This window comes from Lemur catta, chromosome 5 (assembly GCF_020740605.2).
Source record: "Lemur catta isolate mLemCat1 chromosome 5, mLemCat1.pri, whole genome shotgun sequence".
NCBI lineage: Eukaryota > Metazoa > Chordata > Mammalia > Primates > Lemuridae > Lemur > Lemur catta.
The window spans coordinates 37,758,495-37,785,263 of record NC_059132.1 but is presented as its reverse complement, the minus strand read 5'-3'; the positions used below and the strand labels follow the sequence as shown (position 1 = coordinate 37,785,263).

The 26,769-nt window shown below is 40.3% G+C and overlaps 1 protein-coding gene across 1 annotated transcript in view; it reads left to right on the top strand.

Annotated features, from left to right (window-relative positions):
* The window catches only part of LOC123638761, a 76,880-nt gene extending 59,926 nt beyond the window's left edge, over positions 1–16,954 (top strand). Inside the window, exons 22-29 of the mRNA XM_045552591.1 lie at positions 3,210–3,243; positions 6,054–6,129; positions 10,210–10,270; positions 10,358–10,551; positions 13,629–13,668; positions 14,043–14,113; positions 16,850–16,883; positions 16,926–16,954. Coding sequence (XP_045408547.1) covers positions 3,210–3,243; positions 6,054–6,129; positions 10,210–10,270; positions 10,358–10,551; positions 13,629–13,668; positions 14,043–14,113; positions 16,850–16,883; positions 16,926–16,954 — 539 coding nt within the window. The remainder of the gene's footprint in view (positions 1–3,209; positions 3,244–6,053; positions 6,130–10,209; positions 10,271–10,357; positions 10,552–13,628; positions 13,669–14,042; positions 14,114–16,849; positions 16,884–16,925) is intronic.
* Positions 16,955–26,769: the final 9,815 nt, after the last annotated feature.

The following is a 26,769-nucleotide window of genomic DNA, read 5'->3' as shown; positions in this document are numbered from 1 at the left end:
TTGTCTTTGAGGTGCTTGTGATAAGCTAGACCTGTTCCTGTTTAACTTCTGTGTTTCTTCAACGGAATTGTCAAACCATTTTTATTCATCGTATTCACTTGCCCACCTCACAAATAGCTATCAAATGTCTTTTGGGTGATAAGTATTGTTCCGATATAACTAAACACGTACATTTTACAAATACAGTCAGGAACTTATTTTTATTGTTACTTATATTATTTACTACTTTATTCAGTGGTTACTGGGTGCCAGATGCCCTCTGGGAGCTTATTAATATAATCATCATTTACCTTGTACTTACCATGTTAAATGTGTGCCAGACACTTTAAGTCTATCATGCAGAATTAATTCTTTAGACATTGACTAGGATTTAAGGTAAGCAAGGCAGAGTGAGTAGAAGTTTGCCAGGTAAAGAGGCAGAAAGATGGTGCTTGGCAGAAGGAACACCTAGCAGGATTGCACATGAGGTCCAAGAACAGCAAGTGCAAAAGCTGAGACTCATGGGTCAGATTTGCAAGGTTTTCCAGCAGTTCCATTTTCCTGGGGGTCACAGGATTAGAATTGAGCATGAGGGCATTGTGGTTATGGTGTAAAGCAGGGATGGTCAAGCTTTTTCTGTAAAGGGTTGAGGTAGTATACCTTTTAGGCCAGGTGGTCTCAGTCATGTCTATTCAACCCTGCCATTGTAGTATGAAAGCAGTCATAGATAAGAGGTAAGCAAATAGACATGACTGTGCTCCAATGAAACTTGGTTTAAATAACCGTGTGGCAGGGTAGATGTGGCCTGTGGCCTGTAGTTTGCTGACCCCCCCATGTAGAAGGTAGATGGAAGGTTACCATCTAATGAGACTGGAGGACAAGAGAAGGAAGCTTTTACAATAGTCAAAGCTGTAGTTTCCTTGTCACGCAAAGCTTGGATTAGTAGCAATCTAGTGGTTACCCATCCACAGTGAAGGAAATGGTTAGGAAGGTCAGTTTATTCATTTTAAGACGTTGTTCTTTTTCTTGCCTTTTCCTTTTTTTACTTATTTTTTTTTTAAATTTAAGAAGTAATGGTAATAGTTGGTGGGCCTTTCCCCCTGTGAGAGCCAGAAGTTAAGAGTCCATGCTGAATCTTGAAATAAAACCTTGGTGGTAGACATGTAAAGAGGAGTTGGAAGAGAAAGACAGTTCATATGATTTAGTGGTTATTGAATGTTCAAATTTAAGGGCAGAGAGAAATCTCAGCTGTCTGACTCACAGGTTTCCAGGTTATGCAGTCACGTTTAAATTGGACACGAGGAAAGAGTAGCAAACTGTCAGGTGTATAGAGAAGAGCAGCAGGTCAACAGGGAAGATTAACTTTTTTCTATCCATGTTGAGTTTAATGGGATATTCATGTGGGATATTTTCAGTTGGTAATTGGATGATAGGCATTTCTACCAGGAGATGGAACCCTGAGGTTGGAGTCACAGACTTGGAATACTGTTACTGTAATTACCAAAGTCATAGATCTGAATGAGCTTCTCCTTGATAGGGAAGATGTAGAATGAGAAGGCGGCCAGTGCCAAAACCCTTGGCGCATCCACGTTTCCCAAAGGAAAAGGAGTCAGCAAAGAAGACTGAGCAGTGGGTAGAGAAATGTCGCAGAGGAATCAGAGCAAGTTATGTTGTAAAGATTTTTTAAAACATGAGAATTTCAAGTAGGAGACTATAAATTCTGACAAGTAAGATTACTAAAGCGAGGTGGATTGAACTTTCTCATCTGTGGTGGTTCCCTTTTCAAAACAACAATTTTAAAATTGTAAGGTCTACTTTGTATGTGACTCGTACTTGTGGTGTCCAGATGTGGAAGGACACATCTTTAAGATGCTACCTAAAAGTTTTGTAACTGCAGCAGGTTTCCACATAGGGTCAGGAAAATTGTCTAGACTGGTGAGTCCAATGTGCCAATATTACTCCAAAATTGTTAAAACCTGAAGATCACCTGTAAGGGGAAGTGTTGTCTCTCTTATCTGCTTGTTGTGGAAATGCTTGCTTTATACTCACGGCCTTGATGAGCTCTTGTGCACGCATTCTGAAACAAAACCTGGCAGCAACACTGGAAGCCACTGTGGAACACACATACCCTCCCTCTGACGTGGAATCATAACACAGCCATTTTTGGACTGGGTTTCAAATTTTGGTCAGCAATGGATTACAGACCTGCAAGTTGGAGAAACTGACATCATTTAAATACTATACTGCAGAAAACTGAAAGAATATATGGAGGAAACTATAAGGGGATATGCTGAATATACTGGTTCTCAGTACTTGGGGAATTCTGGTGACTTCAGTAGAAAAGTCAGTACCTGAATGTCTTCATTAGTGCAGTTCTCTTTCCATTTGCCTTCTTCTGATATCTCTGCTTTTCCTGCTTTCTTTTTAATTTCATCTCCAACGAGAAAATAGTGTGAGGACACATTACTAACATATGTATGTCTTTCAAGTGTTTATTATTTCCTTTGAAGACAGTTGGCTACTTGTCCTAAAGTGTATCTGGTATTCTCTTAGATTCTAATGGCAAATGTCTGTACCACAATGACAGTGTCACTGATGATGGGCTGCCAAGATTTTAGGTGTCTTCTGGGTTGTCAAATACTATGTGTTCTATCTGGCATAGTTTTCATGTGAAATGCTTTTCTGGTATTATGTTTGTTCAGAAGTTGGTAATCTGTGATTTAACTAGAACACTTGGTGGCTTGGATCACAACACTTTTAACCATCTATCTATACCTATATCTGTATCTATCTATCTATCTGTCTGTATGATAAACCCGCATTACCCTCGAAATAACTTAGAGGTCCTAGTGGCCCTTAATGGTCACAGCCATCTGTCTTGGAGCAGTGTATAACTCTTCCTATGCTTCGGATGCAACTGTATGCACTTTTTGACTTGTTCTTTCAAGAGCCTCCTTTAGTAGGTGAACAGTGTTTTTAGTTTCAGAAGAAATGAACAGAAATCTTAGAAACAAATAAGAGGAGCTTGTGATCAGCAGTACAGTATTATAGCATATCCAATGATTTTATGTGATCATAGTGCACTGCAGGGTAAAGTGTCAGCCTCAAGCAATACGCTCACCTCAGCCTCCTAATTACCTTGGGATTATAGGCCAGCATGCTATCGTAGGCTTTTAATATTCCATAATTTTATATGGTTGATTTAAAATATATTTTACTTTTTTCTTTAGTAGTGGATGAGATTACTGAAGACCCCATGTTCAGGTAGGATTTTACATATTTTTTAAAAATTATGTGTTCACTAAGGGAATACAAAGCAAAGAAACTAATATTTGATGAGTGTTCTACTATGAGCTAGATGCCATATCATGTACTTAACATTGATCATCTCGTATAATCTCCACAAATACTTGCAAAGTACTTGTGCTATTCCTGTTTAGGAATTAGGCTACTGTGGTTCTGAAGTTGACTAATTGTCCCATGATCCCATAGTGAACAAGTAGCTGACCCATGATTTGACAATAAACCTGCCTGGCTCCCAAATCCCTACTTCTTCCCCTGAGCATATGATAGAGAACTGTGCAGCACTGGGATCCAGGTACAGGTCCAACTGAGATCGATGCAGAAAGTCAGATTTAGTTATACGTTTACTCTCCTCAAAAGTGTTCCTTAGAAGCCTGGTTAGTCAACAGCTTGTCCTGATATGTTCAACAATTGCAGTGGTCATTGTTTTCACCATCAAAAGTTTGAGGGCAGATCTCACTTTGCCGTGGCCACAGGACCATAGGTTTAACATAAGCAAGACCAAGCAAGTCCTAGAAGGAGTTAATTTCCTGTAAGTGAAGGATATCTACATGTATGCCATGTTTTGTTAATTACAGTTAGCATCTATTTAGAGGATTTTTCTGATTGATCTTTCTACTTACTGACTTCCCAGTAAGTAGACAGTAAGACTATCCTCAGCTACTGCACATGCCTAGTTCATGAAGATTTTTCTTTTTTCCTAGCATCTCTTTTCTTCTTCTGTGACTTTTCTCTAATCTTGTCTTGATTCTGTTTTCTTTCTTCTCTGCCTTTTTTGGTATTTCTTTTGGTGTGTTTTTTTTTCTTTCCATTCTGCCAGCTAAGTCTTCCACATTTTCCTATAGAGGAAATCCAAAGCACACAGAATTTCAGGATTTTAAGCAATCTTAGAGACCAAGCAAAGTATTCTCTAGGAATTCCACCTGTGCTTAACATCCTGCCCTAGTAATTGCTCAGGTGGAGAACCTGAAAGTCAAAGAGATTAAAGTGACTCATTTGGAGATAGTGAGTGTTAGAAATGAGATGTGAACTCAGGTTCTTAATTGAAAGCCCAGTACTCTTCCTTGTTTATCATCCTGTAGGTGAGTGTTTTAATAATAGACAGTGGGTGTGGGTCTAGTGAGGCCAATGGAAAAGCATAAGAATGGAATTAGCTGATGAACTCAGTGTTAGTGGATATGAATGGAATTAGCAGGGGAACACCAAGTTTGAAGAGAAACAACACTGCGTTGTATAGGAATAAGCGTTTTAGAAAAGAAATCAGAATATTGGAGTATCTGAGAAGTTTGATAAAGATGAATCATAGGAATGAAGGACACAGGGTGTCGGGAGTTATCTAGAAGAGTATCTTAAAATAGAGGACTCAGAGGGAGTCCTGAAGAGCTTGCTGTTTTTTTGTTTAATTGGAGGAACTGACAGATTTGGAGGTTGCTATTGAAAGATGTTTGAAGAATTTTGGAAGAATCTGTAGAGCAGATCAGAATGTGGTATCATCTGCTTCCACCTCAAGTTACAGAGGACTGGCTTAGAGCCCCTCGATTCCTAGGGTCTGGAGGTTCCTGAAAGACAGATGTGTGTCCCAGGTCCGGTGTCTCCGCCACCTCTTTTCCCAATTCACTGATGTCCTTCCCATGTACATGTAGGGAAGGCAGGGGTGGGAATGGCTGGGAGATCACTCATGGAGGTTCAGTTGGGTAGTTTGTAACATGTCTCTGCTAGGAGAGTGTGACTGAGCGTCCCTTTCACCTGTTTTCTAGGAGCAGGGAAATAGAGATCTCTTGCTCTTGGTCACTTGGGCCCATCCTTTCAGGAATCTGTGCTTTCTTAGGCTGAATATTTAGAGGTTGGAGACTGCCATGGAGCCCTGCAGAAGAAGGAGGGATCTGGAAGTGGGAGCCCATAAGAAGGAAGATGTTTAGATAATACTATGGGAAATAGAAGTACAACTTCCAGGATTCTGTTTTTCCAGGAGTCTCTCTGCTTGGGTATCTGAGTGCCTGTGAAGGTTTTTAAGGGGTTGCTAGTTTATGTGGACCTGAATAAGACAGGACCTATATTGGGGAAACAATTGGATTTTATAATTTTTAATTTTTTATTGTTTCTGGGAAGAGTATTTCTAATAACAACATATGCATTTACTGGTTTTTTTCCCCCCCTTTATCGATTATCAGTGTGTATGCATTTGTTCTTTGACTTTTGTGCATTTAACTTCCAGGCATTTCAAATGTTTTGGGGCACTCCTTGTGCTGTTTGTGGGTAAAGGGAAGCAATGGGGCCTTCAGAAAGGGTTTCCATGGTGAGAGTCCAAGACTGCCAATCTTGAGTGATACAGATTATTCTTAGAACCAGAGGTAGATAACGGAGAAGGGGTAGTATCTTTCTACCTTGTTTCAGGTTATCAGGTTTGTTCCAGTTCAGATAACACGAGTTATGTCAGCCATTAACTGGATAGGCTATTAGTTAAGAGAAATTATTCTCCGGCTCTGTCAATGTATTAGCTGTCACTAATCATTATGGAACTAGAAGTAAGTTTTCATTGAATATTTCCAAGTTTGGAAGAGGCGTAGAGAAAAACAGGTAAGTAAAATTTTTCTTAAATCAGAGACTAAATACTAACTCTATGAAGAAACGGCATTTAGTATAGTGGTAGGTGACCTTTCGCCTGATTCTTGTGTTTTATTTGGGAGTGGGTGCCCAGGTAAGAACTGGCCAATGTTTTTCTTTTAAGGAAATGACCTGGCTTATTTCTGTTGTTTATTTTTGCTGTAAAGGATTTCCATCAAACCGGATATTTATGGAAAACCAGATACTGACTCATTTTCTGAACACCTCGATGTTGATACCAAGGTAAAATAGTCTCTCAAGAAACTAATTTTTTCACTCTGTATATCTAATTTTCTATAGTGTTAACTCATAATATTTAGCAGTGGTCCACCTATCATGGTTTCATCTTGGTAATAGAAAGTTGTTCAGAGAACACCATTTGATAATAGGACCCCTTGAATTTTTTCTTTAAATTTTTACTTTGGTAAATAAGAGAGGATTGATAAATACTTTTCAGGGGGTGGGTCTGAATAAAAAAAGAATGATCAAGGAAATACAGAGTGACAGGGAAATTGTATTAGGTAAAGCTTTCCCATGGTAGAGGAAATATGAAATTTGGTCCAGGTTAATTTGCATACATGTCCTTACTGTTACTTTTAGATCATACTGACATGACTCTTATAATACTTATGTCTGAATTAATCTTTAATGCATCCAGTTGCTTATTACAGTGATCATGGAATCTCCCTGGTGCCTTTTATTTCCAAAACTGTATAGCACATAGCATATAGTTCCTCTTTTTTCTCTTAGACACATGTTATTTTGGTATCATATAGTTTTTAGGAGAGATCTTTTTCTCTATTTATACCCTTAGTGCTCTATTTAGACTTAAATAATATTAGAAGTAGTGGAACTTTAGCTAGGCATGGTGACGTGAGCCTATTGTCCCAGCCACTTGGGAGGCTTTGGTGACAGGATTGCTTGAGCCCAGGAGTTCAAGATGATCTGGGCATCATGGTGAGACTGTATCCCTACTGAGAAAAAAAAGAATTTGTGGACATTTAGAAATTTGAATTCTCTTTCTCAAACCCTGCCTCTTGTTGAGATGGGGAGATGGAGGTTTGTTGTTACATTGTCTCTTTCCCCACCCTGTAGATGTAACAGCATGAATTATACTGGTACATTTAGTTTAATCTTGAAGTCAGTAGGTGGTGCCTGTGGGTAAAAGTCTGCCAAATTCTGTACCATGCAATGTGTCAGTGCTGTGCTGACCCGTACATGTTGATCGCCCTGCCAGTACATGTTGCTTGCAGGAGAGAGTCCACTGTAGTGGGGGTTTTGGCACCTGTTTTTAGCCTCAGTCAATCATGAGAAGCACGTTGTCCCAGGCAATGGGGGGGGTTCTCGATCCCCCAGGGGACCCCTTCTTGTGCTGCACCAGAGCTGTCAGGGAGAGGCAAGTGAGACTGGGTGGGGATGGTTTGGGAGAGCCATGTTGAGGCTCCACAAAGGTGGATACAAATGCTGTCTCAGCAGGGGACACGGGTCATGTCTCAGACCGCTGGAGATAGCCACCAGTTGGGGGCTGGGTGTTCCCACCATGCCAACAAGTCTGCTCCTGTGGGAGGAGAAGTCAGGAATTCACAGTCCAGCAGATGGGAGTGGGTTTCACTCTCCTGCCACTTCCCTTGTCCCGCAGCTCTCCTCTGGCATCTGGTCCCTGGCAGCAGTCCAAGGCAAATAAGTTTACCAGTAATGCGTCTGCAGGCTATAAGCTTCTAGCTTCCCTTCCCAGGACCCTGGCCCTGACAGAAAACATGCCCATCTTGTGAGGGGAGGGGTACTCGGCAAGTTGGCAAGTTCACTGTGGCTCAGACCCACAGTGAACTCTGCTTTTATTTCTGCCCAGGTGGCCTCCCTCCCTTCTGAAGGTCAATTCACACATCCCCATGGCCCCGAATGATGTGATTGAATCCTGGGGGAATGGGAAAGGCCTGCAGAGCTGGCCTTCCATCTGATGAGTTGAATCCCCAAACTGTGACAGGGAGAGGCGTTTTTGTCCTGAGTTGCCCATGGAGTACTCAGGGAGGATTAATGTCCTTGTGCTTTAGAGTAACACCCATTGTGCTGGAGAAGCCAGCCAAGGCAGGACTAGGAGGACCTGCAGGCAGGGCCCTCACGGGCAGAGTACCCCTTGGATCATTGCAGTTTCATAGGGGGAGAGGTGTGAGGTGCACTATCTGTGGCATCCATGGTATGGAGGGAACAGTGACAAAGGCGAGGAAGTTGCTCCTGATTGCCGTAGCATAGTCATCCCTTGGGGTGCCCATGCCAACCCTGAGCAGGAATGGCCATGGCTGTGTCAGCAGCGGTAGGTAGGAGAGGGTAGGAGGAGAAGGAGGAAGAGAAGAGTCTAAAAGGAGGAGACCTGGCCCTCTGGTCCCGTATGTCCCGAGGAGCCCTTCTTTCATGCTATGCTGTACTCTGACCCTTAGGCAGCCTGCCTGGAATGTCCCAGATTTAAGATGACACAGTTCACCCAGGATTCACTGGCCAACTGGCTGTTGCTGTGTGAGTGTGTGTTGCAGAATATTTGTGGGGGGACAACGGAAAAGAAAAATAAGACACTGAAGGGCTGAATCCCCCTAGACAGGACAAAGAGGCACGATTTTCACGAAAGCGGTATGGCACTCACTGCATGTGCTCGGGTGTATGGTGAGGAAGAGCATCCTCCACAGTGCTGGCAGCCTGGTGCTGTGTTCTCAAGAACAGAGGGGAGCTGTCTGAGAGATTCAGAGCCTGCAGACTGCCAGAGGTGCGAGGGGAGGAAAAACAAACCTCCCCGCCTACCCTTTCCGTGGGGCTCCCAGTTCCTCCGGGGTCTCTCTCTGCTGTAATCTTGCCCCTTCTTCTTCTGCCCTGAGACTTTTTCCTGTGGGATCTGTGGTGGCTTCTGGCACTCTTTCCTCAGAATGGCACCTGGGCTGTGCCTTGTCATCTGAAACTTTCTGTTCTTTCTCACAAGATCTGGTTCCCAGTGTGTCTAGTCAGCCCTTCTGCCTGTATCCCCTCTATGCTTTTCCTACTGGGGGCTTTTAGAGATATCTTTCATTACAAGCCGCACAGTACTTGTGTGAATACTGAGTGCTTCCTCAGTCACAAGATTGTGGAGCGTGGACCTTGGGGACATTGGGGCGGGGCAGACCATTCTCCCCCCCGCCACCTGCAGCAACTGGGGCACTGGGTGAGCAAGGGCACTGCTCCCTTCCCCTAGCCAGTGTCTTTCATGCCTTATCTTTAGAATTCTGATTGCACATTTTTTTCCTCCAAGTAGATTAATGAAACATATCTGTTTCCATATTTTTCTCTTTGTAGTAATAAAGTTTGCTTTTAGGTAGTGGTAGATGACCAAGTTTAACTACTTGAATGTCTCATAGCAATAAAATCAAAGTCTACAGAGTAGAGAAAAAAAGTAACTCTGAAATAAATATTAGGCATTACTATTATGGATATGCTATGAACAGAAGTCTGTTATATATTTTATTGTTCTGAATGTTTTCCTTTTTCCTCCTTGATTTATGTTCATAACTGAGTGGGAATGTCTCTTTTTTTTGTTTGTGTGTTTCTCCATGCTCCCCCGCCTTTTGAAATGGTTTTACATCCACGTACATTTTCCTTGCAAAAGATGTTTCTTCAGTGTCTGTCCCTTCATTCCTTCTCTGTCTCCATATTTAGTTACAGCTTTCTATGTAGTAGCTATGTGTGCCTTTCCTTCATCCGTCTTTACCTGACATGGTTTATTCCTGTTTACTTCCCTCTTTCTTGCAAAGCCCTGAGTGGGTACAATCATTTACCTTTAGCTTTTTAAGGAACATGATAGAAGTGACTTATACTATTTGCAGTGTCAATCCTTTTACATAAGGTACTACTAAAAGCTAAAGTCCCATATATTGCTGGGCAAGAGATAACTCATACAAAGATAATACAAAGATAAATCATGCGAATATATGTCAAAATATAACACGTGATTAATGTAAGTTCCTTAATGTTACTTCTTTCAAAAATGCTCTAAACTATCTGGGAAAATTTTTGTCCTAGATTATTCTTGTTATGAAAATAATCTAATGCATGTCATAGTGTTTGTACAGTAATGAACTAGGGGTAAGCGGAGTGATATTTTGAGGATATCTGTATGAGCTCTCATAATCCTCTCCCCATGAGAAGATGTAGGTGAACAAATCAGAGAATAGAGGGCTGTGTCTACATCCGAGTGACTCCAAAATCTGTGCCCTTTGTGTTAGATCGTACGGTAATGGTGAATATTATTCTCAATTTACCCGCTTTGATACTCGTTATTCTTAAAGCTGTTGTTTTTTTTTCTAGAATGTTCTGCCACCAGGGGTAATAAAGCAAATGACTGCTTATCAGCGACACATGAAAACTGGTAAGCTATTTGAAGATTTTCTATTTTTGTGTTATCTCTTGTTATTTAATTAAAAATATTTTCATATACTCTTTATTTTTATGGTAGTACAAGCCAAATTTACTGTGAGAACAGAAGATGGAACAATGTTTGAAGACAGTATTTTTAATGATCCACCTGTGGTTCCAAGCCTTCCGACAGCATCAATCGATGTGCAGGGCTTTCATGATCCGTTCCTGCAACCACCTGGCCCTGGTCTGAAAGCTTCCTTCAAGTCTTCAACTAAGCCAGGTGGTACAGAGGTAAGTTAATGTAAGCAACAACAGCAACAACAAAAACCCCTTCTTTTCCCCATGCTTTTTTCACATACCACCCCGCATCCCCATCATGCTGACAAGGATCGTAGAAATGTATGTCCTCAAGATCATAATAGAAAGCAGTGTAATCACAAGAGAGAGAGATGTATAGGATTGAGATTTCTAAAGTTTGGTTGGGAGTAAAGAATTCTTTGAGTTGCCATTGTGTGAGCAGAGAATTAGAAAGCAACCCAAAAGGACTGCTCAACAGACATGTAGATGAGAAAGGGATGAGGGGGAGGAATTCATGTGAGAAGGGCAAGATAAATAGAAGGGTTGAATAAGAGAGTCAAAGTGAGAGATTATTATAAAAACACCACAGCAATAGTGGAGTTTAATGAGAGCAGGAACTCTCCATATGTAAAATCCGATGGAAATTCTTTTAAATGCAAATTGAGAAAAGACAATCAGCACAAAAGATGCTCAGATTCTTCAGAATGACATGTACCTGATTTCAGTGAAGAAATGAAAGACAATTTGAAAATGATTAAGGTGATGGATATCCCAATTACCCTGTATGATTCTACTAATATGAAGGGTCAAATTATCACATGTAGGCCCCATATATGTGCACCAAGTATGCAGCAATTAAAAATGACTTAGAAATAAAAGAATTTATTCTTCATTTCTGTTAAATTTAGTAAAGTGATATCTTAATCTGAATCTAGTAAAACCTATGTCGTAGATAATGCCAAGAGATATCTATCTTGGGGCTTGTCAGATTTTTTAATGAATTATTTAGTTTAGACCCTTGTTCCTTCCTTAAGGTTGCTAACTTAGTGTTTTCTCTATCCATAACTTGCCTAAGTAATATATCTTACTGTTTGATACAATCCTGGTGACTGTTTTAGATCTTTTAGAGAATAAGGAGAAAGAAATAAATAAACCTTTTATTTGATCTTTTGATTAATTAAAATTATAATCTCAGATTATATAAGGGAGGTTCTGAATTTTTATTGATGCTAAGAGAAAAGAAATTTTGAGCCACAGCCCTCTTAGAGAAATAAATGCAGCAATTATTTATTTCTGCAGTTATTCTCATTGATCTTATGCTAATACTATCTGTATGTAAAGGGCACCTGTATATACACATGCCATGAACTTAAACATAATTGGTGACTCTTCTCTCACATAAACTACTTATAGAAACAATGAAGGAATGATTTCCAATGGAGAATACAAAATCATCTCTAGACGATGGTTTTTTTCTTTTAAAAATATCTCCCCAAAAGGGGACCCTTTATATTATTCACAGGAAGCTTTATGAACTTTAGTATTTATAGATTTTTGACCTGGCCCAGAGATGAATTCATCTCTTAAACTCAGGAATCCTTTACACCTGACATTTGAGTCTGTTTCTTCTGTCTTCCTAGGAATATTGGGTCTTCCTTCACAATCATAGATGTTTTCGGATTTTTGATCTTCAACTTGAATAATCATGGCTTTATTTTCTTCATGCTAGATGCTCTCTCTGATTTTTAACTAATATCCTATGTGGCATAAAGAGGAAATTAGAGCTATTACTATGTCCTTTACCGGGGCAGAAGAAAAACCATGTCACATCCAACATGGGGATTTACATTTCCTTTTAAAATTATAGTAGTATTTAAACATGCCTCCTAATTCTGTAATCACACAAATGGAGAAGGAGGTCTTCTACAGATTAAAACTTTTAAGATTAATTTTTACATAAGAATCCTATTGAATTGGCATTTTGAATCAGTGCTTTGGAATTCAACCATTTCATTTCATTTAAACATGCATATGCCGGCAATTTTCTGGAAGTAAATATTTGCATATATAAATGAAACTATATTTTATATCCTTGACAGATTCTGGGTAATGTATTTGAAAACATTGCATCCCATATTATATTTCCCTACTCTCATTTTCATTTCCAGAATTTCCGAGTTCTTTCAATGTTTGCATTATTAAATTCTACCACTTTAGTATATTTTTCAAATATTTACCTTCTGAACTCTGTAAAATTTTCCCAAGTAAGCTAACCGAATCCTACACCCAATGTGTTTACCCAGATTTCTCTTGTGCATCACATCCACTAGGTGCCTCAAATTTGATACATTGCCAAATGAACCTCTCCTTGACCCTTGTCAGACTCTTCCTGGTTCTCCATAATATACTCCGACATCTGGCTTCTTCACCCTAGTAAATAACCCCTAATAAATAGCAGTGAAAGATTCAAGCAGGAACAATCCAGCTCTCCAGTCCTCCCCCCAGTCGCCAATTCTGTCATTCACCAAGTTCTGTATCTTCTCCCTGCTCACCATTTTTCCTATCTTATTATGCTTACTCACTCTCTGACTTATGATGTTGGAAGACTGTTTTCTGGATTCCCACCCCCCCACGCCCGCCTGGTAAGTTCATTTAGCTTTCCATTGCTGCCTGGGTGACCTTTCTAAAATATATTTGTGAAGATGTAAGTCATCTCCTCATTGAGGGGATCCTCATTCCATGAAGGGGACAGCTGATGTTCTAGGATGGCACGTGACTGGTGTGGTTCAGACTGATTCTCCCATTTTCCCTCTCCATCCCGCTTCCTATAGCTGTTTTGCAGTTTTACCACATTATTTTGCTTCCCCTATTTGCCTGGTTGCTTCCTTATCCTTGTGATGATCCCACATGTAAGAAATTCTTCACACCTTCGGTCTGTATTTTGTGTGTCTTTCAAAATCCATTCCTCTCTTTGTAGCGTTTCTGGAGTTTCCCAGGGAGAACGGACTGTTCTCTCCTTTGTGCCCTCACTAGACTTTGTTCAGTCCATTTGTCGAACTGGTGACTTAGTGACTTACCCATTTGTATTCCTATTTGTTTCCATACATCTCAAGTCCTGCTTGAATATCAGGCAGAATCTGCCTTCTATTTATATGTTCCGCTTTGTCCCAGAATATTGCCCATGATTTGGCAGACACAGTGACTGCGTATTATCTGACTGAGTGAGTGGGTGAGTGAGAGAATAAATACAATGTGTTCTGAAGTGCATTTCTTTCTTTTTTTTTCCACAGGAGGGGACAACAAAGCCAGCAGATTTAAGAGAGGAAAATGGTATGAGTATTATTGAAAATGCTCCACGAGAGCAAAATGTAATGTCAGTTTTACTGTAACACGTGAAAATAGCAGAAGCGGTAAATCAGTGAATATCTCTGAGATTTCTCCATGCGTAAATACTGTCGTAAAGGCACCAGTTAACATATGTGGCTTCAAATGTAACAACCATTTCCTGTAATTATTTTTCTTTTCCTGTTTTTCTTCATATGGCCTACCTTTTGTTCTTTTAATCTGCATCAATTCTGAAAAAATTTTTTGCTATTAATTTTATTTCATCTAAATAAAAAAGAATGGCAGTAGACTTGCATACGTATTTGAAATATAAAGTCAGACATGTTCTCATAAATGACTCTGTGAATGACATTTTATAGCTAAGATGTCCTTGTTAACATCTGGACCAAAGGAAGAGGAAGCGTCGTCACCTGCAGATTCGGATTCTGAGGTACTGTGTTTCATTGTTGTTGTTTTTATGCTGTTAAAATCTAAGCACTGAGTGATGTTAAAATCCAAGAAGGAGTGGTGTGATGTCACAGTCTGACCTCTCCCTTTGCATATAAGGGCTGATCCTCTTACAAGTTTCAGCTTATACGTCAGAAAATAACGGTGTGCTAAGTACATTACACCTGTACAGTACAATTCTTCTAGTTTGCTGCATTTTTTTAAGAGGCCATCATACCGTAGGGTAAAAAATAAGGCTTAGAATTGGGAAAGAATCAATTTGGGCTTTGAAGTATGTTGACCTACAAGCTAAAGAATTCTTCCGGGTCAAGCCGTGGCCAAATGTAAAGTTGCATGGTACATGTCAACGTGTGAAAGGTCTAATGACATTCAAAGAGAAAGAGTTTGGAGGAGAATGTTTTGGAAGCTGGAATTAAAAAAGATAGTGCCTGAAACCTGAAGATTTTAAAAGGTTGGATAGTCAAGTCAAGATGTTGAGGAAACAGGAGATGGAAAAGTGTGGGGAATAGTAAATACGTGAGAGTTTAATAACAACAATGCTATTTAGTGATATTTTGATGAGTAGAATTTCTTATAAAAAATAAAATGCACTAAATATATTTCTGGCTGCTGTGCTTTTACAAGGGTAGGTAGGAACTAGTGACGACGTATAGTAAGGGAACAACTGTGGAAAGATCTTGGAAGGGCCTGACCACTTAGATAGAAGCAGCTGCTGCACAGTGGTACCTGGACGGAGGAGAAGTCAGGTGACATGTTAGCATCCTGGTTATGTCACTGATTACACTAAGCATGAAATCTGCAGGAACTGCTAGGGCTGTGCCAGCAGCGGTGGAGAGAAGAGGGAGGGAGGAGCAAGATGAGAAGGGTCTAAAAGAATGAGACCTGTCATTCTTGACACCTGTGTCTCAAGGAGCCCTTCTGGGATTCGGTGCTGTCCTCTCACATGTAGGCAGCCTGCCCAGAATGTGCCAGCTGTGAGATTGCTCAGGTCCCCGAGATTCACTGGTGCCCTCTGGCTGCTGCAGTCTGAGTGGGTTGTGTAGCACATTTGTGTCAGTTCCAGTGAAATGAGAAACTGAAGGGCTGAAGCTCCCTGGGCAGCACAGAGGCACACAATGGGTGCGAAAGCAGTATGGTGCTCACCATGTGGGCTGTGGTCTGTGGGGAGGGAGAACGACCTCCAGGGTGCCAGCGGCCTTGTGCTCTGTGCTAAAGAAGCTCGCAGTTTCCTGAGGGCAGCAGCGCGTGGGCTCCTGAGGACAGAGGGGCTGTGTGACAGTTTGGGGCCCTGCAGACTGCCAGAGGTGTGAGGGGAGGAAAAACAAACCTCCCCACCTACCCTTTCCGTGGGGCTCCCAGTTCCTCCGGGGTCTCTCTCTGCCAGAATCTTGCTCTTTCTTGTTCTGCCCTGCGAGTTCTTCCCGTGGGATCTGTGGTGGGTTCTGGCACTGTGTCCTTAGAATTACACCTGGGGTGTGCCTTACCATCTGAGACTTTGTTCTTCCTCATAGGATCCGGTGCCCGATATCTGTAGTCAGCCATTCTGCCTGTATTCCCCTCTGTGCTCTTTCTAGTGAGGGTTTCTGAAGATATCTTTAAGACATGATATCATTACAAGCCGTACATTACTGTTTAGAATTCTGATTACCCATTTTTTTTTTCTCCTAGGAGAAACTGATGAAATGTTTCTGTTTGTATTTTTCTCTTTTTGTATTTATAAGTTTACAGCTTTCAGATAGTAGTATATGACCATGTTTCACTACTTGAATGCCTCATTTTATAGCAATAAATTAAAGTCTACAAAACTGGAGACAAAAAGTAACTGTCATGTAAATGTTTGTCAGTATTATTGTGGATGTGCTATGAACAGAAGTCTCTGTTATAGATCTTATTGTGCTGAATGTCTTTTCTTTTCTTTCTTGATTTACGTTCATAATTGAGTGGAAATGTTTCTTGTTTTTGTTTGTGTGTTCATCCATGTGCCCGCAGCTTTTGAAATGGTTTTACACCCACCTAAATTTTCCTTGCAGGAGACGTTTCTTCAGTGTCTGTCTCTTCATTCCCTCTCTGCCTCCGTATTTAGTTACAGGTTTCTTTGTAGTCGCTATGTGTGCCTTTCTTTCATCCATCAGTGCCATATGAGTTTTATTCCTGTTTATTTCTCTCTTTCTTGCAAAGACCTGAGTGGACAAAATCATTTCTCTGTAGCTTTTTGTCAAACAAGACGGAAGTGTCTTATACTACTTTTAATCTCCATCATTTTAGGTAAGGTACTAGTAAAAACTAAACTCCCACATATTCATGGGCAAGAGATAATTCATACAAATATAAATCACGTGGATGGATGTAAAAATATAGCACATGATGACTGTAAGTTCCTTAATGTTAGTTGTTTCAGAAATGCTCTCAACTATGTCGGAAAATTTTTGTCCTAGGTTATTCTGGTTAAGAAAATACTCTAAATGAATCATAGTGTTTGTATAGTAATGAAGTAGGGATGAGGGGGATAATATTTTGAGGACATCTGTAGTAGCTCCCATAACGCTCTCCCCACATGAAGATATATGTTAAATAATGACAGAATTGAGTGTTGGGTCTACATTCAGGTTATTCCACAATCTGTGCACGTTGTGTTGATTTGTCTGGTAATGGTGAACATTACACTTGAGTTACCCGTGTGGATACTCATTTTTATTAAGGCTTCTGTTTTTTGTTCTAGAATGTTGCACAACCAGGATTAACGAAGCCAATGGCCACTTCTCAGCAATTCAAGAAAAGTGGTAAGCTATTTCAAGACTGCCTATACTGTGTTATTCCTTGTTAACTAGTTACACATATTTTCATATACTCTTTATTTTTGCAGTACTAAAAGGCAAACATAATGGTGTGGGAACAGAAAAGGAAACCATGTTACAGGACGGTATTTCTCATCATCGAGATGTGGTTGAAAGCCTTCCAACATCAGTCAAAGTCCAGGGCTTTCACGCTCGTTTCGTGGAAACACATGGCCCTGGTCTGCAACCTTTCTTGATGTCTTCAACTGAGGAAGGTCACACAGAGGTAAGTTAGTTTAAGGAACCACCACAACAAAAACCCCTTCTTTTCCCCAGGCTGTGTTCACATACCACCCCCTGACCCTCATCATGCTGACAAGGATCCTAGAAAGAAATGGATGGCCTCAAGGTCATCATAGAAACCAGTGTAATCACAAGAGAGAGAGATGTACAGGATTGAGATTTATAAACTTTGGTGGGAGAAAACAATTCTTAGGGCTGCCACTGTGTGAGCAAAGAATTAGAAAGCAACCCAAAAGTGCTGCTCCACAAATATGTGGATGGAGGAATGAATGAAGGGGAAGAATTCATGTGAGAAGGGCAAGATAAACGTAATGATTGAATAAGAGCGTCAATATGACAGATGAGTATAAAAACACCTCAGAAATAGTGGAGTTAAATGAGAGCAGGATCTCTCCACATTAAGAAATATGATGAAAATGCTTTTATTTTTTATTTTTATTTTTCTTATTTTTTTTGAGACAGCGGGCTAGAGTGCCGTGGCTTCGGCCTACCTCAAAGTCCTGGACTCAAGCAATCCTCCTGCCTCAGCCTGTCAAGTGGCTGGGACTACAGGCATGCGCCAATATGCCTGGCTAATTTTTTTCTATAAATTTTTAGTTGTCCTGCTCATTTCTCTCTATTTTTAGTAGAGAGGGGGTCTTGCTCTTGCTCAGGCTGGTCTGGAACTCCTGAGCTCAGAGGATCCAGCAGCCCAGGCCTCCCAGAGTGCTAGATGGAAATGCTTTTCAATGCAAATTAAGACTCTGGGAGGTGGGGTGGGAGGGGATGGAGGTATGACTGCATGGTGAGTGCCAGGCACACTGTCTGGAGAATGGACACGCTTGAGGCTCTGACTCAGGGGGCTGGGCGGGACATGGACAATGTATATAACCTGAACTTATGTACCCCCATGATGAGCTGAAATAAAAAAAAATGAATAAAAATAAAAATAAATGCAAATTAAGAGACTACAGGCAGTCAGTGCAAAAGATTCTTCAGAATGACATATCCCTGATGTTAATGAAGGACTGAAAGAGAGTTTAAGATGAGTGTCATGAACATTAGTCAGCTGGGCATTTTAAAATTGCTAGAAGAGGATAATTTGAATGTTGCTAGCATATAGAAAAGAGAATCATTTAAGGTGATGGATATTCCACTTACCCTGTATGATTCTATTAAAATGAATGTTTCAAATTATCACATGTTAGTCCTCATATGTGTACACCTAGTGAGCATCAGTTAGAATCCATGTGGGACGTAAAGAAAGTTTAATTCTCACTTCTTTTCAATTTAATAAAGTGATGTCATGTGTTGAATCTAATAAAATCTGTGTCCTACATGATGCAAAGTAGTTTTGACTCTTTTGTTTCTTGGTAAACGTGTGCAACTTGGTGTTCAGTCATTCCATCAGTTACCTAAGTAATTTATCTTATTGTTTGATATAATCTTGGTGGCTGTTTTAGATCTTTTGGAGAATAAGGAGAGAGAAATAAATAAGCCTTTGATTGGATATCTTTGTTAACAAAAATTGAAAAGTGAGGTTATATACAGGAGGTTCTCAATCTGTTTCGATGAAATCAGAAAAGCAATTTTGAGCCACAACCCTCTTAGAGAAATAAATGCAGCGATTATTTCTTTCTGGAGTTACTCTGATTTATCTTGTGGCAATAACATCAGTACCTAATGGTTACCTGTATGTACAGATGCCACGTGAACATAAACAGAATTGTCGATTGCTTGCTCACATAAACTACCTTTTTTCACAGAAATATGCTGAAGGCATGGTTTCCAAAGCAGTATGCAAAATCATCTCTGGGCGATGATTTTTTAATTTTAAAAATATCTCCCACTAAGGGCACGCTTTATATTGTTCCCGGGATGCTTTGTGAACTGTCGTATTCACAGTTGTTCCACCTGGCCTGTACAGTCATTCATCTCTAAAACTCAGGAACCCTGTAAATTTGACATTTCAGTCAAATTCTTCTGTCTTCCTAGGAACATTGGGTCCCCCTTGACAATCGTAGGTGTACCTGAAGATTTTTAATCTTCAATGTGGATAATTATGGCTTTACTTTTCTTCATACTAGATGCTCTCTCCCACTCTTAACTACTACCCTATCTGGCATAAAGGGGAAATTAGAGCTATTAGTATGTCCTTTAGCGGGGCAGAAGGAAAAGCACGTGGAATTCAACAATGAGTATTATGTTTCCTTTTTACATTATACTAGCATTTAAAGATGCCTCCTAATTCTGTAATCACACAAATGGAGAAGGAGGTCTTCTACAGTTTAACACTCATCAGATAAATTTTTACAAAGGAATCCTCTTGAACTGGCATTTTGAATCAGTGGTGCAGAGTTCAGCCATTTCATTTCATTTGATTTAAACATGCATATCCAGGCAATTTTCTGGAAGTAAATATTTGCGTATATAAATAAAAGTATATTTCATATCCTTGAATCAGACACTGAGTTATGTAATAGAAAAATTGCATCCCGTCTTTTATTTACCTCCTCTCCTTATCCTTCTAGAATTAGCGAGTTCTTTCTATGTTTGCCTTATTGAATTCTACTGCTTTTGTATCGTTTTCAAATATTTACCTTCTAACTCCAGATAATTTTCCCGAGTAAGCTTACCGAATCCTACGCCCAATGTGTTTAACCACCTCTGTGTTGTGCATCACGTCCACTGGGTGTCTCAACTTTGACACATTGCCAAGTGAAGGTGTCCTTGACCCTTGTCTAAGGCTTCCTGACTGTCCCTAATATACTCCGACATCTGGCTTCTTCACCCCAGTAAACCACCCCGAATAAATAGCAGTGAAAGACTCAAGCAGGAGCAATGAGCTCTCCAGTCCTCCCCCCAGTCACCAATTCTGTCATTCAGCAAGTTCTGTATCTTCTACCTGCTCACCATTTTTCCTACCTTATTATGCTTACTCACTCTCTGACTTATGATGTTGGAAGACTGTTTTCTGGATTCCCACCCCCCTACCCCCACTTGGTAAGTTCATTTAGCTTTCCATTGCTGCCTGGATGACCTTTCTAAAATATATTTCTGAAGACATAAGTCATCTCCTCATTCAGGGGATCCTCATTCCATGAAGGGGACAGCTGATGTTCTAGGATGGCACGTGACTGGTGTGGTTCAGACTGATTCTCCCGTTTTCCCTCTCCATCCCACTTCCTATAGCTGTTTTGCAGTTTTACCACATTATTTTGCTTCCCCTATTTGCCTGGTTGCTTCCTTATCCTTGTGATGATCCCACATGTAAGAAATTCTTCACACCTTTGGTCTGTATTTTGTGTGTCTTTCAAAATCCATTCCTCTCTTTGTAGCGTTTCTGGAGTTTCCCAGGGAGAACGGACTGTTCTCTCCTTTGTGCCCTCACTAGACTTTGTTCAGTCCATTTGTCGAACTGGTGACTTAGTGACTTACCCATTTGTATTCCTATTTGTTTCCATACATCTCAAGTCCCGCTTGAATATCAGGCAGAATTTGCCTTCTATTTATATGTTCCGCTTTGTCCCAGAATATTGCCCATGATTTGGAAGACACAGTGACTGTGTATTATCTGACTGAGTGAGTGGGTGAGTGAGAGAATAAATTCAATGCGTTCTGAAGTGCATTTCTTTTTTTTTTTTTTCCACAGGAGGAGACAACAGAGCCAGGAGGTTTAAGAGAGGAAAATGGTATGAGTATTACTGAAAATGCTCCATGAGAGCAAAAAAATAATGTCACTTTTACTGTAACACGTGAAAATAGCAGAAGCAATAAATCAGTGAATATCTCTGAGATTTTTCCATGTGTAAATACTGTTGTAAAGGCACCAGTTAACCTATATGGTTTCAAATGTAAAAACCGTTTCCTGTAATTATTTTTCTTTTCCTGTTTTTCTTCATACGGCCTACCTTTTGTTCTTTTAATCTGCATCAATTCTGAAATAATATTTTACTAATTATTTTATTTCATCTAAATAAAAATGAATGGCAGTAGACTTGTATAGGTATTTAAAATGTGCAGTCAGACATGTTCTCGTAAATGACTCTGTGAATGACATTTTATAGCTAAGATGTCCTTGTTAACATCTGGACCAAAGGAAGAGGAAGAGTCGTCACCTTGGGATTCAGATTCTGAGGTACTGTGTGGTGGTGGTTTTGTTGTTATGGGGTTAATATCTAAGCACTGAGTGATGTTAAAATCAAAGAAGGGGTGGTGTGATGTCACAGTCTGACCTCTCCCTTTGCATATAGGGGCTGATCGTCTTACAAGTTTCAGCTTATAAGTCAGAAAATAATGGTGTGCTAAGTACATTACAGCTGTACAGTATAATTCTTCTAGTTTGCTGCATTTTTTTTAAGAGGCCATCATACTGTAGGGTAAAAAATAAGGCTTAGAATTGGGAAAGAATCAATTTGGACTTTGAAGTATGTTGACCTGCAAGCTAAAGAATTCTTCCGGGTCAAGCCGTGGCCAAATGTAAAATTGCATGGTACATGCGAATGTGTGAAAAGTCTAATGACATTCAAAGAGAAAGAGTTTGGAGTAGAATGTTTTGGAAGGTGGAATTAAAAAAGATAGTGCCTGAAACCTGAAGATTGTAAAATGTTGAATAGTAAAGACAAGATGTTGAGGAAACAGGAGATGGAAAAGTGTGGGGAATAGTAAATACCTGGGAGTATAATAACAACAATTCTAATTACTGATATTTTGATTAGTAGAATTTGTTTTCAAAAACAAAATGCACTAAATATATTTCTGGCTGCTGTGCTTTTTGCAAGGGTAGGTAGGAACTAGTGACGACTTATAGTAAGGGAACAACTGTGGAAAGACCTTGGAAGGGCCTGACCTCTTAGATAGAAGCAGCTGCTGCACAGTGGTACCTGGACGGAGGAGAAGTCAGGTGACATGTTAGCATCCTGGTTATGTCACTGATTACACTAGGCATGAAATCTGCAGGAACTGCCAGGGCTGTCCCAGGAGCAGTGGACAGAAGAGGGAGAGAGGAGCAAGATGAGAAGGGTCTAAAAGAATGAGACCTGTCATTCTTGACACCTGTGTCTCAAGGAGCCCTTCTGGGATTCGGTGCTGTCCTCTCACATGTAGGCAGCCTGCCCAGAATGTGCCAGCTGTGAGATCGCTCAGGTCCCTGAGATTCACTGGTGCCCTCTGGCTGCTGCAGTCTGAGTGGGTTGTGTAGCACATTTGTGTCGGTTCCAGGGAAATGAGAAACTGAAGGGCTGAAGCTCCCTGGGCAGCACAGAGGCACGAAATGGGTGCCAAAGCAGTATGGTGCCCACCACGTGGGCTGTGGGCTGTGGGGAGGGAGAACGACCTCCAGGGTGCCAGCGGCCTTGTGTTCTGTGCTCAAGAAGCTCCCAGTTCCCTGAGGGCAGCAGCGTGTGGGCTCCTGAGGACAGAGGGGCTGTCTGACAGTTTGGGGGCCTGCAGACTGCCAGAGGTGTGAGGGGAGGAAAAACAAACCTCCTCACCTACCCTTTCCGTGGGGCTCCCAGTTCCTCCGGGGTCTCTCTCTGCCAGAATCTTGCTCTTTCTTGTTCTGCCCTGCGAGTTCTTCCCGTGGGATCTGTGGTGAGTTCTGGCACTCTGTCCTTAGAATTACACCTGGGGTGTGCCTTACCATCTGGGACTTTCTGTTCTTCCTCATAGGATCCGGTGCCCGATATCTGTAGTCAGCCATTCTGCCTGTATTCCCCTCTGTGTTCTTTCTAGTGAGGGTTTCTGAAGATATCTTTAAGACATGATATCATTACAAGCTGCACACTACTTTTTTAGAATTCTGATTCCCCATTTTTCCTCAAGGTGGAAATTGATGGCACAGTTTTGTTTCCGTTTTTCTTTCTCAGCTTTCAGGTAGTGGTAGGTGAGGATTTTTCAGTGCTTGAATGTCTCATTCTATAGCAATAATATCAAAGTGTACAGAAGTAGACACAAAAAGCAACTGTCAAGGGAAAGACATCATTATTACGGATGTGCTATGAACACAAATGTCTGTTAATATATATTTCTGTTCCGAATTTTTTTTCTTTTCTTCCTTGATTTATGTTCAGACCTCATAGACTGGGAATATCTCTTGTTTTTGTTTGTGTTGTTCGTCCATGTTCCCCACCTTTTGGAATGGTTTTACGTCCACCTAGATTTTTTTTGCAGAAGACGTTTCTTCAGTCTCTGTCCCTTCATTCCCTCTCTGTCCCTATATTTAGTTACAGCTTTGTGTGTAGTAGCTATGTGTGCCTTTCATTCATCCATCAAGAGGTTTTATTCCTGTGTATTTCTCCCTTTCTTGCAAAGCCCTGAGTGGGTACAGTCATTTATTTTAGCTTTTTGACAAGCCACGATGGCAGCGACTTGAAGTATTTGCAATGTCGACCCGTGTTCATAAGTACTACTAAAATTTAAACTCCCACGTATTCCCAGACAAGAGATAATTCACAGAAGTATAAATCATGGGAACGCATTGCAAAATATAACACAAAATTAATGTAAGTTACTTAATGTTACTTATTTCAGAAATGCTCAGACTACCTGGGGAAATGTTTGTCCTAGGTTATTCTTGTTATGAAAATAATCTAATGGATATTATAATGCTTTCATAATAATGCATTAGCAGTAAGGGGAGTGATATTTGGAAGATGTCTGTATGAGCTCTCATAATCCTCTCCCCATGAGAAGATGTAGGGGAACAAATCAGAGAACTGAGGGTCAAGTAAAACCTGTGTCATAGATCATGTAAAGTGCTATCTCTTTCAGGCTTGTCAGATTTTATTAATGAATTATTAAGTTTTGACTCTTCTGTTTCTTGTTTAAGGTTTCTAAGTTAGTGTTCGGTCTCTCGATACTTATCTGAGTAATTTATGTTATTGTTTGATATAATCTTGGTGGCTGTTTTAGATCTTTTGGAGAATAAGGAGAGAGAAATAAATAAGCCTTTGATTGGATATCTTTGTTAACGAAAATTGAAATGTGAGGTTATATACAGGAGGTTCTCAATCTGTTTCGATGAAATCAGAAAAGCAATTTTGAGCCACAGCCCTCTTAGAGAAACAAATGCAGCGATTATTTCTTTCTGGAGTTACTCTGATTTATCTTGTGGCAATAATATCGGTACCTAATGGCCACCTGTATGTACACATGCCACATGAACGTAAACACAATTGTCGATTGCTTGCCCACATAAAGTACCTTTTATCACAGAAACATGCTGAAGGCATGGTTTCCAAAGGAGTATACAAAATCATCTCTGGGCGATGATTTTTTAATTTTAAAAATATCTCCCGCTAAGGGCACGCTTTATATTGGTCCCTGGAAGCTTTGTGAACTTTCGTATTCACAGTTGTTCCACCTGGCCTGTACAGTCATTCATCTCTAAAACTGAGGAACCCTGTACATTTGACATTTCAGTCAAATTCTTCTGTCTTCCTAGGAACATTGGGTCCCCCTTGACGATCATAGGTGTACCTGAAGATTTTTAATCTTCAACGTGGATAATCATGGCTTTACTTTCTTCATACTAGATGCTCTCTCCGACTCTTAACTACTACCCTATCTGGCATAAAGCGGATATTAGAGCTATTAGTATGCCCTTTACCGGGGCAGAAGGAAAAGCACGTGAAATTCAACATAGGGTATTATGTTTCCTTTTTACCTTATAGTAGCATTTAAACATGCCTCCTAATTCTGTAATCACACAAATGGAGAGGGAGGTCTTCTACACTTTAACACTCATCAGATAAATTTTTACAAAGGAATCCTCTTGAACTGGCATTTTGAATCAGTGTTGTAGAATTCAGCCATTTCATTTCATTTCATTTAAACATGCTTATCCCAGGAATTTTCTAGAAGTAAACTTTGGGATATATAAATAAAAGTATATTTTATATCCTTCAATCAGACACTGAGTTATGTATTAGGAAAATTGCATCCCATTTTTATTTCCCTCCTCTCCTTATCCTTCTAGAATTAGCGAGTTCTTTCTATGTTTGCCTTATTGAATTTTACCACTTTTGTACGGTTTTCAAATATTTACCTTCATAACTCCAGATAATTTTCCCGAGTAAGCTTACCGAATCCTACACCCAATGTGTTTACCCAGCTCTGTGTTGTGCATCACGTCCACTGGGTGCCTCAACTTTGATGCATTGCCAAGTGAAGCTGTCCTGGACCCTTGTCTGAGGCTTCTGACTGTCCATAATATACTCCGACATATGGCTTGTTCACCCCAGTAAACAACCCCGAATAAATAGCAGTGAAAGACTCAAACAGGAACAATCAGCTCTCCAGTGCTCCCCCCAGTCGCCAATTCTGTTATTCACCACGTTCTGTATCTTCTCCCTGCTCACCATTTTTTGTATCTTATTATGCTTACTCACTGTGTGACTTACGATGTTGGAAAACTGTTTTCTGGACTCCCGCCCCCCACCCCCACTTGGTAAGTTCATTTAGCTTTCCATTGCTGCCTGGGTGACCTTTCTAAAATATAGTTGTGAAGATGTAAGTCATCTCCTCATTGAGGGGATCCTCATTCCATGACTGATTCTCTCATGTTCCCTCTCCATCCCGCTTCCTATAGCTTTTTGCAGTTTTACCACATTATTTTGCTTCCCCTATTTTCTTGGTTGCTTCCTTATCCTTTTGCTGATCCCACATGTCAAGAAATTCTTCACACCTTCGGTCTGTATTTTGTGTGCCTTTCAAAATCCAGTCCTCTCTTTGTAGCATTTCTGGAGTTTCCCAGTTAGAACGGACTGTTCTCTCCTTGTGCCCTCACTAGACTTTGTTCAGTCCGTTTGTCGAACTGGTGACTTAGTGACTTACCCATTTGTCTTCCTATTTATTTCCATACATCTCAAATCCCACTTGCAGAATCTGCCTTCTATTTATATGTTCCGCGTTGTCCCACAATATTGCCCATGATTTGGAAGACAGTGACAGTGTGTTATCTGACTGAGTGAGTGGGTGAGTGACTGTATAAATTCAATGTGTTCTGAAGTGCATTTCTGTTTTTTTTTTTTTTTTTACAGGAGGAGACAACAAAGCCAGCAGGTTTAAGAGAGGAAAATGGTATGAGTATTGTTGAAAATGCTCCATGAGAGCAAAAAAATAATGTCACTTTTACTGTAACACGTGAAAATAGCAGAAGCGATAAATCAGTGAATATCTCTGAGATTTTTCCATGTGTAAATACTGTTGTAAAGGCACCAGTTAACGTATGTGGTTTCAAATGTAACAACCGTTTCCTGTAATTATTTTTCTTTTCCTGTTTTCCTTCATATGGCCTACCTTTTGTTCTTTTAATCTGCATCAATTCTGAAATAATTTTCTGCTATTAATTTTATTTCATCTAAATAAAAATGAATGGCAGTAGACTTGTATAGGTATTTGAAATATACAGTCAGACATGTTCTCATAAATGACTCTGTGAATGACATTTTATAGCTAAGGTGTCTTTCTTAACATCTGGACGAAAGGAAGAGGAAGAGTCATCACCTTGGGATTCAGATTCGGAGGTACTGTGTGGTGGCGGTTGTGTTATGGGGTTAAAACCTAAGCACTGAGTGATGTT